The sequence below is a fragment of the Fukomys damarensis genome, unplaced genomic scaffold, assembly GCF_012274545.1.
Source record: "Fukomys damarensis isolate Sample0158 unplaced genomic scaffold, DMR_v1.0_HiC HiC_scaffold_15, whole genome shotgun sequence".
NCBI lineage: Eukaryota > Metazoa > Chordata > Mammalia > Rodentia > Bathyergidae > Fukomys > Fukomys damarensis.
The window spans coordinates 32,175,499-32,194,010 of NW_022900927.1; the positions used below are offsets into that span (position 1 = coordinate 32,175,499).

Consider the following 18,512-nt stretch of genomic DNA (forward strand, 5'->3'; position numbering starts at 1 on the left):
AAATAAAACTTGATCCAAAATTACTCATGTTGAAATTATTTTATAAATGTGTTTGGTTGAAGATGAGGGGAAGCACATTAATTATACTTATATAATACTGCATAGCAAACATATATAATTCACAAAAGTAGGGTAATACAATTTGTGATTTAAAAATTTTCAAAATAGTTTGTTTTTATTTATATCCTTAAGTTTAGTGATCTACTTAGCTGATAGGAGTTGCAAATTTTCTAGTTAAACAAATGCTAATTATAATCTTGACATGTTTTGGGAGGAGCTATCAGGAGCCATTCTACATTATCTTGGGGAAAAATAATTTCACAATTAAATTATGAGTAGGCCTGGTCTTCTTGCCTGTAGGCCGGCTATGACATGCCGAAACATAACTACATTTTTCCCTCCCATCACAGCTGAGACCACAGTGGTTCCACAGTGCTGTGGTATAAGACATCTGGTTCTTTGAAAATCTAGTAAGAGAAAGGTTTCACTTGGGGAGGGACAAATTCCTTAGCAGCCTAACTTACCCCACCTGCTGTTGTAAGACTATCTTTGCTGTCTTATCATCCTAATCGGTTTAAACTCCTCATTGACCTAAGGTCTTCATGGTCATAGAATCACCACCACCCTCTGAGACATTTGGTACAATTATAAAATCCCCTGATACTTCTTTAGGACTCCTTTTGTGTCTTTACTGTTTAATTTGCTTTGTGCTATTGGGGCTCACAGGAGACCAGGACCTACTGCAGGGATTCTGGTAACGTCTCCTTTCCTTGGTTTTAATTCATTTGTTCTTGTTCCACTTTTTCTTGGAAGTCAAGCTTGGGGGTAATGGACAGACTTGAGCAATTCTTAGGAGAAAATACCCTAAAGAACCCATCAGTTTTAGTTTATCCTTGATTTTGTAGTTATTAGTTCTTCATTATTTGTGAATATGCTATTTGGCTAATTCAGTTTGATTTAAAAAGAACTGAGTAACTTCAGGTGGAAGAGAATGTATATATAAAACATGGAAATACATAAAGTGAGGAGCTGTCATCCTGGCACCACACAAAGAACTTATGCTTTACTGTAGGAAACCAGAACATAAATATCTGTAAAGACAAAGTGGGACTAAAGACTAATAAGTATATTCAGGAATATTTTTTTTTATGGAGAATTTGGAAAAGCACTTCAATAGATGGATGTGTTCAGGTGCAGAATCCATTGGTCTAAGAATTGAAGTGGGAAACAATGTATTCTAGCTTTCCAAATACAGAATGAATAGAAAAGTAGTAGAAACAGCCCATTTGCCCATCATTTGGAAACTGGATAAAGAAGATGTATTTTTTCTATAAAATGGAATACTACTCAGCCATAAAGAAAGAAAAATTAGATTCATTTATAGGAAAATGGATACATATTGAGGATATAATCCTATGTGAAATAAATAAGTCACACATGTGTAAATACCGAATAGTTTCTCTGGTGTGAAAAACTATAATAGTACATAAGATCCTAATGAGATAATTGACAATGTGAAATAAGAAGAAAAGGGCTAAAGGTGTAGGGGAAGTGGGAAGGGTAGGGGAAAGGTAATAAGGGAAAGGAAAAAAATAGGAGAAAATGAAAAAATGGAAATAAAATGTTTGTAAATGGGGAGGGAAGGAGGGGGTGAAGGAAGGGCAGGGACAAGGGGAAAAAATGAGAACCAAGACCTGTCATGTAAAGGTACAGGATCCCAGTAATGAATGTAACTATACTGTATATGTAAAATGTACCAATAAACTCAATGAGGGAAAAAGAAAAACTGAAAAGTAGTAGAAAATCATTCTCTGGTAGATTTGGATCATGTTGAGATAGATGAGAATTTATACTTGATAAACAGTAATAATCTACTTGTGTGATTTGATCCCTAGCACTGTTTTGGCACATTATAGGTTGTTTGAGTACTGCTGATTTGTTGAACTGTACTTGTGAGGCAATATAGAAGTGTAATTTTGGACCAATGTGATAAGTGAAACTTGGTCTATAAGTATATAGAGAAAAACTGAGAGGAAGGAAGTCAAAAGATCCTGCAGGGGATTTAGCTCAGTGGTTTTACTGCCTGCCTCACAAACACAAGGTCCCAAGTTCAAGACCCAGTACCAAAAAAAGAAAAACAAAAAACTTTGGGCCAGGGATTTGGCTCAGTGGTTCTGTTGCCTGCCTCACAAGTGCAAGGGTCAAAGTTCAATCCCCAGTACAAAAAAAAAAAAAGATCCTGAGGATCTGAGTGTTTTGAATCCCTTATGCCCAGTAGAGAAAATTGTAGAAAGGAAAAAAGTGACAAGATCTTTACATGTATTTGTTTTTTGTTTTGTTTTGTTTTGTTTTGTTTTAGGTGTTTTCCCTAGCAAGTTGGTTAGATAGTATGTAAAAGAGAATATAGGTATGGATTCTAGGAGTTAGTTTGGGAGAGTAAATTTAGAACTGCATTTATTTAGCTTAGATTTTCAGTTGCATTGGTAGTTAGTGAGAATTCAGTTTTTTATTCATTCTGAATGTGGATTTTTCTCAGCCAAATTTGTATTCTGCATATATTTACAATGAGTTCAGAGGCTAGACATTTTAGTAAATGTTCAGATGCTTTAGTAATGCTTGAATTGATTTGTTTTCTTCTTCTTTTTTTTTTAAGGCAAGGAGGACTTCTTGTTAATTTTCATCCTTCAATTCTGACCTGTCTACTCCCCCAGTTGACCAGCCCTAGGCTTGCAGTGAGGAAAAGAACCATTATAGCTCTTGGCCATCTAGTTATGAGCTGTGGAAATATAGTTTTTGTAGATCTTATTGAACATCTGTTGTCAGAGTTGTCCAAAAATGATTCCATGTCCACAACAAGAACATACATACAATGTATTGCTGCTATTAGTAGGCAAGCTGGTCATAGGATAGGTAAGAAATTTTAAAATATTTTACAGTTTTGTTTAATTTTAAAAAAATAGTGCAAGATTTTAAGGAAGTATATTTTTCTTAGGTGAGTACCTTGAGAAGATAATTCCTTTGGTGGTAAAATTTTGTAATGTAGATGATGATGAATTAAGAGAATACTGCATTCAAGCCTTTGAATCATTTGTGAGAAGGTAAGTTTTTAAGAAATCAATTTTTTAATTATAATTTTTAAATAAAGTCTGAATTTTTGGTGTGTAAGGAGAAACAGCTAATAGGATCTCCGATGCGGTTAATTAATTTTCTTTTTCCTTTTTTTTTATTTTTTTTATTTTTTTATTTTTTTTGAGCTAGGATCTTGCTATGCAGTTAGGCTGGCCTTAAACTCTGTGTAGGCTTGGATGGCCTCAAACTCGCAGCAATCCTCTTGTCTCACCCTCCCAAGTGCTGAGATTACAGACATGTACTACCATACCCAACTTTATTTCTTCATTAGGCAATAAATAACTGATAGCCAGTACAATCTATGAAACTAATGTTATCTCACTATTAAAATGTGGTCATCACATTTAGTTTGAAGTGTTTCCCTTTCATTGGTAAAACTTTATTTAAAGAACCTGGAGAAAGCATCTTATTATTTTAGGTTTATTTTGATTCTTTGGAAGGGAAGAGAGGTGTCATTATAATAATATCTGTCCTGAGAGAGCAGCAGGATAAATTGATTATCTCATCAGAAATGTACAGTGAATTTTGTTTTTTTTAAAACCATTGTTTTAGATCTGTCACATTTGTTTTGTTTGGTAGGACAGTAATTCTCTATTTAGAAAAGTAAACATTTTTTTTTTTGAAAGCTTAATAAAAATTACATGTTTATGTACTAGATAGAAGGCAGTATTCCTTGGTATTCCCAGTTTTCAGAAGTGGTTTTAATAGCAAATTTTTAAATTGTAGGATTTATTTCTATTCTTTTCATTAATAACAAATAATTCCTTTGTTGGCTCTGTTGGCCTTTGTGTTCTGTCCTCTCGATGTACATCTAGAAGACCAAGCTAGATGAATATGTGCTAACATTATCTTAAATCTTCCTAGTTGCTGAAGAGCACACTCTTCTGGGCTTGGTCTTCATTGTAAAAAGATAGAGCATATACCATTTTCTACATATTCTACCTCACATTAACTACAACAAAGTTAAAATGGAGGAGAAGGTAGTTTATCTTAAAATTGATGAAGTATAATCGGAAAGGTAAATATTTTTCGAACAATTTGGGAACCATGTTCCTGTGTTACTGCTAATAACAAACAAAATGTGATAGATACTGAAGCAAGGAGAAAAATACAGTTACTTAAAAGCAGCTTTTAGAGCCAGGGTAGTAGCTCAGTGGCACAGCACTTTCCTAGCAAGTGCAAGGTCCTGAGTTCAGTTCCTAGTACTAGAAAAAACAAACATTAAAAACTTAAAGCAACTTTTGTTTTTTGTCTTCAGATGTCCTAAGGAAGTATATCCTCATGTTTCTACCATAATAAACATTTGTCTTAAATATCTTACCTATGATCCAAATTATAATTATGATGATGAAGATGAAGATGAAAATGCTATGGATGCTGATGGTGGTGATGATGATGACCAAGGTATTTCGCATTAAATAAAAAGAATCTTATTTGTCAAATTTTGTAAAAGGTCAGGTTTTGGAGATGGAGATGATTTTTATATTTAATTTTTGTTTTTTTTTTTTTTTTTTTGGTTTTTGAGACTGGGTTTCACTTATGTAGTGAGACTGACCTGGAACTCACTGTGTAGCCCACGCTGGTCTCGAACCCACAGTGATCTTCCTGCCTCAGCCTCCCGAGTGCTGGGATTACAGGTGTGCACCACCACGCCCGGCTTTATATTTAAATTTTCTAGAGTATTTTTTCTAAGAAGCTAAATTAGTGTTTTTTTGAAATCTAAAAATACACATGAATTCAGAGAAGTTTGGTTGGTATTGAATATTTTTTACATACTCATAATTATAATCATAAAAGTACTGAATTTTGAGTCCCCATTTTCATGAATAACTTAAAACATTTCTGAGACTTCCTAAGATTGATTTCACATTAATTTGTAGGTTAATGCTAGAAAGAGTAACATGGTGAAGACATAGGAGTTGCTTGTGTTTAGTTGATTCTGTTCGTATTGGAGATCATAATAAATTTAAATGGCTAAGTTAATACTTTTTAGTGGATTTTTTGAGTTTATGTAATGACTTTCCATAATTTAACTTGTATTAAATGTATTAAATGTTTTTAAAAACAGCTACAAAAATCTATAACCCTGTCTAGTCCTCTCATGTTTTCTCTCCTCTACAATAGAACTCTTCAAATGAATACTGTTAATATTTCGTCCTCCTCTTCCTGTCTTGCACCTATTTCTTCAGTGTTGGACAAGATTACAAATGCTTGCAAATGTTTGACTATTGCTCTGGCTCAGTGATTTTTTACTTAGCTTCTGTGACATCACACTTCACCTGGTGGTAGTCCTGCCTTTGTAGCTACTCTTTTTTGGTCTTCCATACTGATTCTTCATCTCTCACCATGAAATTTAGAATATTCCAGATCTGAATTCTTGAATTCACTTCTTGTATTCATAGTTTTCTTGTTGGTTTCTTCTAGTCTCCCAGTTTTGTTTTTGTTTTTTTTTTTCTGTTACTGGGGAATCTCACATGGGACCTAGGACTTGTATGGCAGGTGGTGGAACCACTGAGCTAAATCCCTGGCCCTAGTCTGCCAGCTTTAATGTCATTGCACTGAAAACCCAGACTTTTTCTTTCATCCAGATCTTTCCTTGAATTCAAGTTCATATGTAACTAAAATTTTTTCACCCTATCCCTCTTCAAAACTGTTCCTTGATTTTTTTTTTCCATCTTAGAATGCTATCTCCTTAATTTTTTAGGCCAAAAACTTTGAAGTCATACTTGATTCCTTTGTCTCATATGCTTTCACCCCAGAGCTTTCCTCATTTGACATACCTGTATCCCTTGTCAACATTTTTATTTCTTTTATAACATTTAATAACTTTGTGACATCCTCTAGCCTTTGCCTACTAGAATACAGTCTTCTTCATGAAGACTCGAAAATACATTCCCTTGATTCCTTACTTCAATGTTTAGGGTAATGCTTAACACATAATAGACACTTAATATGTTATTAAAGGGAAATATTAGTTTATGGTACAATATGAACATCTTTTGAAGAAAACAGCAGTACTATATGTTCTATGTTTTAAATACTGGTGTTTAGCACACTAAATAACCAGGTCCTTCAGCTGCTTTATAAGTTAAGAATTTTAGGTATTAAATGCCATTTCTACCTTGATATTATGGTGACTCATAAACATAATTTCAGTGACTAGGACATGTATTAGTTTTTTATAAACTTGTATTCAGTAAAGCTTATGATTACTAGGAGGCGATTACCATTGTGTTGACAAAGGAAAAAACTTCATTTATTTTCTTTTAAATGAATAGTCTAATTTTAAATATAGATTGGTGAATTGAGTTTTCCTATAGTCTGATAAAATGAGGTAAGTAAACTAGAGATTGGGAAATTTTAATATATTTCCTAGTATCTTCTAAGGTCTAAGTTGGCTGCATGTGACTAACACTAAGATAATTAGAACATATGTAAGCCAATAAAGATTACCACCTTTCCACACACACAGGCTGAGGAATCATTTCAGGGATGTATTTTCTAAGAATAACAAAATCATTATACAATTTTAGACTGTTATGAAAACTGCTGTTACTTGTGCTACCATCTTGAATTTGTTATTCAAGTGGGTCTACCTAACGGTGTTAGAAGGGAATTTTTTTTTTTTTTTTTTTTTTTTTGGTACCAGGGATGAAACTCATGACCTTGTGCTTTGTGAGGCAGGTGCAGGGTCACTGAGCTAAATCCCAGGCCTGGAAAAAAAATTGTTTTGATATTTCACACATACCAGTTATCTATTAAATATACATAAATGAGATGTAATTCTTAATGCTTATATCTAAAATGTTGTAGCTTTACCATTAGGAATCTTAGATGGTGGACTCTGTTAAGTAGCAAACATTTTTTGTACTAATGAAGAACATAAAGTTTCTCCAGACAGAATTGTGAAAGGTTGAGAATATGCATATTTTTCCTAATACCACATCAACAAATTTAATGAAAAACCTATGATAAAGCTGATGTCAGGATTCTTCTATTTTCCCAACCCCCAGAAAATTAGAAAGGGATAGTTACCATTCTTTTTATAACATAATTGATAACCAGAGATTCAATTCATGGTTTAACTTACAGACTCCTCTTTTGTTTGAATTTTCTATAGTACTGAGTCCTTTGCATTTTTTCAGAGGCCAGGAAATTTATGATTTTATAAGTGTTTATATTCTAAAGCTTAATGTGTTAATGATTTTAGTGGATTTTAAAAGTAAGCAAGCATTTATAACCCACAATAACTGAGAAATTTTAGCAAATTAAAAGCACAATCATGATCCTTTTTTCAAGTTAATTATGTGCAATTATATTCATAAGTAACAAGCTCTGATCTGTTTCAAGTTGTTTTTAAAACTGTTGCTGTCTTTGTTGAAGAAAAGTTCGATTAACTGCCTTGGTCAAGAATAATTCTGTATTAAATGATGTACTTATGAATATTCTGTTCACATTAAAACTTCCCTTCAGGGAGTGATGATGAATACAGTGATGATGATGACATGAGTTGGAAAGTGAGGCGCGCAGCGGCTAAGTGCCTGGATGCCGTCGTCAGCACAAGGCATGAAATGCTTCCAGAGTTCTACAAGACTGTCTCTCCTGCACTGATATCCAGATTTAAAGAGCGGGAAGAGAATGTAAAGGCAGATGTTTTTCATGCATACCTCTCCCTTTTGAAGCAAACTCGTCCTGTGCAAAGTTGGCTGTGTGACCCTGATGCAATGGAACAAGGAGAAACACCTTTAACAATGCTTCAGAGTCAGGTTGGTTTAACGTATGTTTGAGAACATCCTGATAGTAAATGAGGTATTTTTTAAAAATCTTTTTGAGATGTAGAATATCTTCAGAGCAGCAGAAAGTTCTAGGATATAGTTGTATAAAAATTACTGAATGTTCATATTTACTAATAAACCATTTATACTACCTGAAGTATTCTTGATTTTCTCAATAAACAATTATAAAATAATTTTAAGATTCAGTAAAATAACTTCTAGATGTAAATTAAAAAATTCTTAAAGCTGTGGAACCATAGCCAGTTTCACTCCTAATTTAATGATATGATCTTGGACTTTTTTATTTTATTAAATCCAACTCTCTAATATGTAATAAGAGTTTAGAGCCAGGGTAATGAGAAATGAAATGCTCTGTATGTAGTTTTATTGTACAGTACTTGTTACATAATAAGTGCTTAACATATGCCAACTGTGACTTAATAGCGTACACATTTTTCACTTTGAGATATTCTTTCTACAATCTTAAACGTTAGTGCTATGTAGCTTCCTTTTATTGAATACTTAGTACATACTGGATGTGTTCTTCCTGTCACATGAAATCTCTATAGAAGCTCTATGGATTCTGTACTGTCCATTTTTTATAGGTTACAAAACATACATTGAAAGAGATTAAACCAGGGGAGGAGAAAACACATACTCCGTCTTCTTTTCAAATAGTGCAAGTGAATAAAGTATGTGGAGTATTTAAGCAGAAAAATTTCTGGAAGCTGGGTATTTAGTAGACTCAATGGGAATTCTGATAATGTTCTAAGGAATTGAGTGATTTCTTTTGTTTCTAGTTTCACAATTGTGACTTGTGTCTGTAGTGTTCTTGTTGGTTTTTGTTTTCAGTTTCTTTGTTATTGAGAAATTTTGGAGCTCTGTTAGTATGGCATACATAATTTGTAGCTACTTTTTTTTTTTGTCTTGGTACTGGGAATCAAACTCAGGACTTTGTGCTTGCAAAGCAGGTGGTGGAACCACTGAGCTAAATCTTTGGTCATTTGTAGCTACTTTTGAAGTAGCTTTCATTGTAACCACAAAGTGGAAGGAACATAAAGACTGATTTGATGGTTACTTGTAATTTTTCTTGTTTTATTAAATTTTTATTTGTTCTTCATTTATAAATTATATTCCTAAGGTTTGTTTGAAAGTTATTTTATTATTTGGTTTTTACTAGTTTTGTGCCTTTTATAATTCAAATTTATCAAGGAAGATTATTCCATTATCAGGCAAACATAGTGAACATACAGAGTACATGCAACAAACTTAGTTTTTTTGTAACAGTCTGTTATAGCAGAAGAGAGCTAAATTAGAAATGCAAACCCCATTCTCCCCTCAAAAAAATAAATATCTTTCTCCTTATTTCCCATAACCCACTGTAAGTGAACTGAAGAAATGCCAGTGGGTAAACCAGTTAATGAGTATGTGATAATTACAGGTTCCCAACATCGTTAAAGCTCTGCACAAACAGATGAAAGAAAAAAGTGTGAAGACCCGACAGTGTTGTTTTAACATGTTAACTGAACTGGTAAATGTGTTACCTGGAGCCCTAACACAACACATTCCTGTGCTTGTACCAGGTATGAAACACAGTCTCTCGGGGAATTTATTATGGACTTCTTATTTTATGGCTTAGATAAGCTAAAATAATTGTTTCCTCTGAAAGGGAAATTTGTAACAAGTTGGCTCCTGGAATTTTGTATCTAATGATCTTGAAAATAGTAATTTGCAAGTAAAAAGTTCAAATTTTTAGTGTAAAATCATTGGCTTTAATACTTACTACAGATTGTGAATTTCTGTTACTGTAGAGATAATATAGTGAAGGTGGGAACTTTTAACAGTTTCCCCCAAAATTTTTTATAAGTTGATTTAATTTTATCTTTTGTTTAAACTGCACAGAAATGATGAGGCTTTTTTCCTTGATTTTTTTTTTTTTTTTTTTTTTTTATTTTTTTTTTTTTTTTTTTTTTTTTTTTTAGGAATTATTTTCTCACTGAATGATAAATCAAGCTCATCGAATTTGAAGATTGATGCTTTGTCATGCTTATATGTGATCCTCTGTAACCACACTCCTCAAGTCTTCCATCTTCATGTCCAGGCTTTGGTCCCTCCAGTGGTGGCTTGTGTTGGAGACCCATTTTATAAGATTACATCTGAAGCGCTTCTTGTTACTCAGCAGCTTGTCAAAGTAATCCGTCCTTTGGATCAGCCTTCTTCGTTTGATGCAACTCCTTACATCAAAGATCTCTTTACTTGTACCATTAAGAGGTTAAAAGCAGCTGACATTGACCAGGAAGTCAAGGAAAGGGCCATTTCCTGTATGGGACAAATTATTTGCAATCTTGGAGACAATTTGGGTTCTGATTTGCCTAATACACTTCAGATTTTCTTGGAGAGATTAAAGAATGAAATTACCCGGTTAACAACAGTGAAGGCATTGACGCTGATTGCTGGGTCACCTTTGAAGATAGATTTGAGGCCTGTCCTGGGAGAAGGGGTTCCTATCCTAGCTTCATTTCTCAGGAAAAACCAGAGAGCTTTGAAACTGGGAACCCTTTCTGCTCTAGATATCCTAATTAAAAACTATAGTGACAGCTTGACAGCTGCCATGATTGATGCAGTTCTAGATGAGCTCCCACCTCTTATCAGTGAAAGTGATATGCATGTTTCACAGATGGCTATCAGTTTTCTTACTACCTTGGCAAAAGTGTATCCCTCCTCCCTTTCAAAGATAAGTGGATCTATTCTCAATGAACTTATTGGACTTGTAAGATCACCCTTATTGCAGGGGGGAGCTCTTAGTGCCATGCTAGACTTTTTCCAAGCTCTGGTTGTCACTGGAACAAATAACTTAGGATACATGGATTTGCTGCGTATGCTGACTGGTCCAGTTTACTCTCAGAGCACAGCTCTGACTCATAAGCAGTCTTACTATTCCATTGCCAAATGTGTAGCTGCCCTTACTCGAGCATGTCCCAAGGAGGGACCAGCTGTAGTAGGTCAGTTCATTCAGGATGTCAAGAACTCAAGATCTACAGATTCCATTCGCCTCTTAGCTCTCCTTTCTCTTGGAGAAGTTGGGCATCATATTGACTTAAGTGGTCAGTTGGAACTAAAATCTGTAATATTGGAAGCTTTCTCCTCTCCTAGTGAAGAAGTGAAATCAGCTGCATCATATGCATTAGGCAGCATTAGTGTGGGCAATCTTCCTGAATATCTGCCATTTGTTTTGCAAGAAATAACCAGTCAACCCAAAAGGCAGTATCTTCTGCTTCATTCCTTGAAGGAAATTATTAGCTCTGCATCAGTGGTGGGCCTTAAACCATATGTTGAAAATATCTGGTCCCTATTACTAAAACACTGTGAGTGTGCAGAGGAAGGTACCAGAAATGTTGTTGCTGAATGTCTAGGAAAACTCACTCTAATTGATCCAGAAACTCTCCTTCCACGGCTTAAGGGTTATTTGATATCAGGTGAGTATCTAGATTTTCTTACCTAAGAAAATTATTGATAATTGGTTGCCTTAAAAGATACCTAATGAGGAATGTAGGCCATCTTTGAATTTTCTTACATGTAAAAGTTCTGTACATGATGACAAGCATCCTGTGTTGTAATGAAAAGTCATATTCAAATGACATTTTATTTAGAATGGTTATAATTTTATAACTAGTTACTCAGCTGACTACATTTTAATGTTACTGCTTCTTACAATTGGAAAAGCTGTAGCTTTTAATGTAAACAGCTTACTATTACTAATTATTAAAATTAGTGAAAATATTTAGTTCAGTTGAAAGGGCTCAGAAGAGATTTCAATTTTGCCATTGTCTGCCCTATTCCAACAAATAGAAGGTGGTAGTGGCTGTTTATTCTTTAAAATTGTTTTCTTTTTTAATTGAAAATTTTACAAGCTATTTATGGAATTAACTGGTTCCCTTGTGAGGGTTAGTTCCTCTATTGCTGCTTTCCCAGGTTCCCTCCTTCACAGGAGAAATTGTTTCTTTTGAAATCTAGTGGAATTATATTTCATAAGGTGAGTAAACTGCTCCTTTAGTAGCCTGAGAGCCATAAGAGATGGTTTGTTTTTTGTTTTGTTTTGGCCAAAGTGATCTTTAAAGAATTGAAGATTCTGGTGTTACATGAACTGGTTTGAAGATGATGCTCATAGGCTTTAGTGGACTGCACCAATAGACTTGTAATTTATTTTTAATTAGGCTCATCATATGCCCGAAGTTCAGTGGTTACAGCTGTGAAGTTTACTATTTCTGATCATCCTCAACCTATTGATCCACTACTAAAGAACTGCATAGGTAAGTGGAAAAGAAACAGATAAGCATGCTGATTAACTTACAGGGAAAGATGTTTAAAGAACTCTTGACTGAGTTTTTCTTTTATTGATGAGGAATTAAATGCTTGTGGGTAATTGTTTTATTTAAAAGATTGATAAGGAATAAAGGTAAGAAAAATTAGGTATTGACCATCCATCTGGTCTTCTAGGTCTAGGGAATTGCATTTGCTTATACTTTCCTTGTTTAGCTTGAAATTATTGCCTGATAATTTTGCAAATAACAAATGAACCAGCATGTCTTTAGAATCAACTGCGTACTTGCTATCACAATTTGGGAATGACTACTTTTAATGAGTGAAGCAAAAGATACTTAATCTATCTCTCCAGTCAAAAGTTTCATCTTGGTTATACATTAATCTCACTTGTACTGTTAGGGCCCCCTTTTTTATTATTGCTTATAATCCTCCAGTTCCCAAGGGGACCAGTATACATGACTCCATATAAGTTGGAAACAACCTGAGAATAAAAAAAATAAAGTTGGCTAGAATTCCTAGAAGAAATGCCCAAGAAAAACTAGAGCCATTTAGATGGATCACCGTCTGTAATTTCTTCTCTTCATTTACCGAAAGAGGTAGACTTAAGCCTGTTTTTAAAGTAGCTAGATACTGTATTTGGCATTTGTCCTACGTTAGGTTTCAAATTTCTTTTATGTCTTTACACTCTCATAAGTTCATACATTTCTCAGTGATGATGTAAGTGAGAAGTTTTTTTAAGGGCACATTTCTCTGTCATTCAATGAATTGTATACCTGTTAACAAACAGTTTCTCATCTTTATTAGGCAGTGAGTTTGTTTTCACTGAGTTCATCTTATTTTAAACTTAAATTTTTTTCATTTTCAGTGAGCTATACGGAGACTCTTAGAAGTTATTAGTCTTTGTCTCAGCTGTTTTACTTTTCTCTATTATCCTCCTCCTTACAATGTATCCATAAAAATAATATACCCTCTGCGTTGTAGATGTGGAGAGTAGGTTATCGATTATCAATTGAAAATGTACTCAACTTCAAAGTGGTAGTTTTCCTGCTGCCAAAATAAATTTCATGATTCACTTACTGTTTCATCATTTTCTTTGATGACTGTCATTGAAGAAATAATAGTTACACCAACAATAATAAACTAAATCAATTTAGAAGAAAAACTGTATATCTTCCATTTACTGTAACTGAAATTTTTTAGGTGATTTCCTAAAAACTTTGGAAGATCCAGATTTGAATGTAAGAAGAGTAGCCTTGGTTACGTTCAATTCAGCAGCACATAACAAGCCTTCACTAATAAGGGATCTGTTGGATACTGTTCTTCCACATCTTTATAATGAAACAAAAGTAAGAAAGGAGCTTATAAGAGAGGTGAGTTAGATTACATTTTATCTACGTTTTTTCTCTTACTTTTAAATATCACATCTGCACGTTCTTTTTTTTTTGACAGGTAGAAATGGGTCCATTTAAACACACAGTTGATGATGGTCTGGATATTAGAAAGGCCGCTTTTGAGTGTATGTATACACTTCTGGATAGTTGTCTTGATAGGCTGGATATCTTTGAATTTCTAAATCATGTTGAAGATGGTTTAAAGGACCATTATGATATAAAGGTAAGGTATTTGTGACTGTTTATGGAATATTTTAGAAGAAAGCGTCACTTTTTACCCTTGTAATTTACTCATGTGGGTTTAGAGAAAATTTGGGTTATCTGTAAGATTTTAGTAGGCATCTTAGAAGCTATAATAGTGATACACAAGAAAAATCTAAAACCCTTTTTATTGAAGGAGTAAGTAGAATGGACACAAAGCATTTTAAGCAATGCTTTTGCCAGAATTATGTCCCTACTTTGATCCTTTCCTTCAAAAGCGGAGTCCGACAGGTTTTGCTGTTCCAAGTATGAAATCTGATTTTTTGGGGGTCCTGTCTTGATGTTGAACTGCAATCGAAACCATGAAGGATTTTCTAAGTTTCCCTGTATTGATTTGATTAATTTTTTTGGGCTATCTAACTGTTATTTACCTGAATGATTTTTGTTTTTCAATATAATATACTTGTTTATCAAGAAGTGTCTTGGAGAGTAACAAATGTTTTCAGATTCACAAAGCAATTTAGAAGCAACTAGATTACTGCTTCTTGGGTTTAGAGCATGAACTTTACTTACAACTTTTCATATTCATCTCCATTTTAAATACAAATAATAGGTAATTTGAAAAATTAAAAAAAAAGTGTATTCTGTCCTTTTCATGTACTCTACATTAGGACTTCTGGCCAGGAAGAGCAAAACTAGCAGAACAGAAATTGAGCCTTTTGTTTTTCCATATATAGTAGTAACTTGATCCTTCCAAAATTCAATGAAGAGAGTTCTCAAAAAAGTAATAGGTTATGTTTAATTCTATAAACTTATAGCCTAAGAGAAAAAGGATTATGGGTTATCAGGTCTTGTATGGATTAATCTTAATAATAGCCCCTCTTCCTTCTGAAAATCTGCTAAAAGCTTTTCTTCCAGGTGAGTAATTTTTAGTTCAATGACTTCCAAATATGGTTGTACATACTCTTTTTTTAAAAATATTGTATCTAAGGTCCTATCCTGACATGTTAAATAAAAATCTTGAAGGTAGGTTTGATGAAGGAATATTTTTCAAAAGCTTCCCTGGTGATTCTCATTTGCAGCCAAGATTGAAAACCATAGTTTTGTATTTTAGGACCACATGATAGTTGAGGTCCCTCTAGCATACACCTCAGATAAAGTTTGAAACAAAGCTGTGTAAGTCTGAATGGCAGATTATAGTAAAATAAAGCTTTCTTGTACATGCTAATCATTTTCCTTTTAAAAGGTTTGTCAGAACTGGGATATTCCTTAGAGAAATGAAATATTATTTAAATTTTGTCAATTTTTTTATAGATGCTAACGTTTTTAATGTTGGTGAGACTCTCTACACTTTGTCCAAGTGCAGTGCTACAGAGGTTGGATCGACTTGTTGAGCCCTTACGTGCCACATGTACAACTAAGGTAATCATTGATAGCACCAACTTAGGCTAAAATTAGTATAGGATTTATGAAGTATATAATATTTAGGTTTAAAGTGTTGAAATTTTGTGACCATGAATTCTTTTGTTTTATAAATTTTATCATTTATAAGTCAAAAATTCTGCAAGACAAAATCACTTTTCCATATATGTTTTGAATTATAATTACTAGTTTATTTTATTTCTAGTTTTCCAAATGTAATTATGTTGGCATGTTATGTAGCAGTTTGTTTAAAAAATTAATGTATTATCTGTGAATGTTTTATAAAACTTAGCACTGTCAAGTGCTGCTCTTATAAACATTTGTTTATTGCTATAAAAATGTGACACATTTTGAGGTACTGCTATATGATAAAGGAAGTATTAATTATAGTTAGGGAGGGAAGCATAGGAGGAATTTTTTTTATGGCCAATAAGGCCATAAGCAAGGCTTTTTTAAAAAAAAATTAAAGTAATCGTATGAATAAAGTCATGGAGATGTTATGTGGCATTCGAAGAATAGTGGATAATAGGGTATCTAGAAGTATACTTTCTTGGTAAGGGCCAAGTGTGACTTGTTAATCAAAGACTGAAGTTTTCTCTCTGTTTCTGCCATGTCTGTCAGATTTTCTGTTTTTATGAGGGTCTCAACATTTCCTTTAAAAGATTTAGGTACTGATTTGAAGAGAAGCTTAAAACCAGCTGTGCTTAGAATATCCTGTACCATTTACACCTGTGAAAACCTAGCGTTGCTCTATTTACCAGTTTTAGTGTGTTTAAAATTTGTTCACAGAAGAGCATGTTATAGCATACAAATGTGTAATAATGTATATGCTAGCCTATAATCTAAATTTATTCCATGTTATAGGTAAAGGCAAACTCAGTAAAGCAGGAATTTGAAAAGCAAGATGAATTAAAGCGATCTGCCATGAGAGCAGTAGCTGCACTGCTAACCATTCCAGAAGCAGAGAAGAGTCCCCTGATGAGTGAATTCCAGTCACAGATCAGTTCTAACCCTGAGCTGGCAGCCATCTTTGAAAGTATTCAAAAAGATTCATCATCCACTAATTTGGAATCAATGGACACTAGTTAGATGCTTGTTCAATATGGGGACCGTTACCTTTGACTGTACAGTGCACTGAATTGACAAGTTCATCATAACACATGGAAAGAGAAGTGTCTAAAAGCTTCAGAATGTTCCACTTTGTTTTATTCATGGCGACAGTTTATTCAGCTTTCTTCCATTATTGTTTTTATAGCATTTATTTCAAAAATATGTATTTCCATAATTCAAAGGTTGTAAAACCACTGATGTTTTAGTGGTTAGAGCAACATTTTAAAATGGAAACTAAAAGTTAGGATTTATGGAGTGTGGAGAGAGGGTCCAGTATCTTATTTACCCTGTAATGTTTAGGATTAAAATGTTAAAATTTTGTGACCATGAATTTCTTTGTTTTATACATTTTCTCAAAAATCAAAAATTCTACAAGATAAAAACCATGTTTCTTGTATAACTTCCTCTTTCAGTAACAATTGATTTTTAGCTGGCAGACAAGAATATCCATTTTAGATTTGTTACATTTCAGAGGGTTTGGCAATTTTAAAAAGTTAAGGTAACATTTTTTAAGTATGAGAACTAACAATATCCCTGTTGCACACTAATTTTGCATGAGCAAGTTTACAAATATGTATTGTCTGTAAAACAGCATGTGCAATTATTCATAATGCAAAAATTCAAATAAGTATTATTAGTGTAATTTTCAGATACTTATTTTTGCACAGAAAACATGTATCTGGAGAGGGGGAGAGAGGAGTAAATTTTTGAAACTTCAGTTTTCTTAATGCCAGTGTGAATTTGCAGATGTTTTTAACAAATCAAGTCACAGTAAGTTTGCCATTTTTTTCTGTTACGAATTTTGTTACACATATAAAATTTGAGTGTTTACTCAATTTTTCTCAGTTACCCATTTGTGTATGTGTTTGCACCTAGAAATTTTTAAAGCCAGATTTTTCTTTCATTCTTTGTGGATGCCTACATTCCTTTTTGACAGATACAAATACTGTGTCTGCTTTTGAATTTTGTTTTCAGGGAAATTCTGAAGCCAGCTATTGCAAGTTTGTTAATATTTCTTTTTAGTTAAGAGTTTTTCCTATCTCATAGAACTAATGTACATACTGTACTTAGTAACTGTTAACTGCTTTTCCTGATTAAGGAATCTGTGCTGAGAGACAAAGCTTTTGCAGTACCTTCTATTATAGTAGAAATTTTATTCAACATATCCTTCAGTGAGCTCATTTCACACTGTAGCCTCTTCCTTCAAATTTGTGGTGCTCCTATAATAGTAAGAACTTCTGAAATTAAAGGCATTCCTAATGCTGTGCAAGCATGGTTTACATGTATTGAAGGAGGCAGTTGTTGAGTGACTGATTTCAAGCAATCACATATTTGAAAGCTGCGCCCTTATTTTTGAAACTGTGAATTAGAAATACCTAATTTCCTGCTGTACTATTCATCTGCTTTAACATTTGAATATACAGTAGTTTTAATTAATAACATAGTTTGGTTTTTAGGTTAACAACTTGAGTTTGAATGTTCAAATGATAACACAAAAATTGCTACTATTGAGATTTTTGATTAGTACATTGACTTGGAATGTAGTTATGTGAAGTTGGTGCCATTTTGAAATATGGCAGATGATAATCTTATACCATAATTTGCATAAAACTGTAATAGAAATTTATTTTGAGCTGTTAGTTTATATGTACTATGCATTGCTGTGGTATAGATGTTGTGGCTATATTTAAGTTTTTGGTTATGGTTCCACAATAAATTACAATACTGCAGGCTCTAGGACTGAATAGGAGACTGACATACATATGTTGTGTGAATATCTTAGTTAATTGCCTAAAGTTAAATTCAAATTATTTCTTTGTTCTTAACATCCAACATGCATGTTATTTTTATTTATTTATTTTTATTTTTTTAATATTACAAGCCAGTTTGTTGTTTTGTTTTTCGGGGTTTTTGACATAGCTGAAAGAAATGGATACAGCTTTTACAGTCTTGGTGTTAACCTACCTATATATTCTCATACTTAATCTACCTGTTTATTCTCATACTTAATAAGTAACAGAAGGAATGTTCAGAATTTTAAATGCCTTGTCATCCTTATTACTCCATACTTGTAATGGTGATGTGGTCTAGATACTGGTATGGAATTAGCAAGGTGTAGTAAGATGGGGAGTCCGGGCATATTCTGCTACTCATGCTGCTC

The 18,512-nt window shown here is 33.4% G+C and overlaps 1 protein-coding gene across 1 annotated transcript in view; it reads left to right on the top strand.

The window, feature by feature from the left end:
- Cand1 (cullin associated and neddylation dissociated 1) overlaps positions 1-18,196 on the top strand; it is a 38,163-nt gene extending 19,967 nt beyond the window's left edge. Inside the window, exons 5-15 of the mRNA XM_010644223.3 lie at positions 2,654-2,910; positions 2,993-3,098; positions 4,388-4,533; positions 7,603-7,895; positions 9,346-9,487; positions 9,887-11,380; positions 12,119-12,214; positions 13,428-13,597; positions 13,677-13,841; positions 15,134-15,241; positions 16,106-18,196. Coding sequence (XP_010642525.1) covers positions 2,654-2,910; positions 2,993-3,098; positions 4,388-4,533; positions 7,603-7,895; positions 9,346-9,487; positions 9,887-11,380; positions 12,119-12,214; positions 13,428-13,597; positions 13,677-13,841; positions 15,134-15,241; positions 16,106-16,330 — 3,202 coding nt within the window. The 3' untranslated portion in view covers positions 16,331-18,196. The remainder of the gene's footprint in view (positions 1-2,653; positions 2,911-2,992; positions 3,099-4,387; positions 4,534-7,602; positions 7,896-9,345; positions 9,488-9,886; positions 11,381-12,118; positions 12,215-13,427; positions 13,598-13,676; positions 13,842-15,133; positions 15,242-16,105) is intronic.
- The last annotated feature ends 316 nt before the right edge of the window (positions 18,197-18,512 follow it).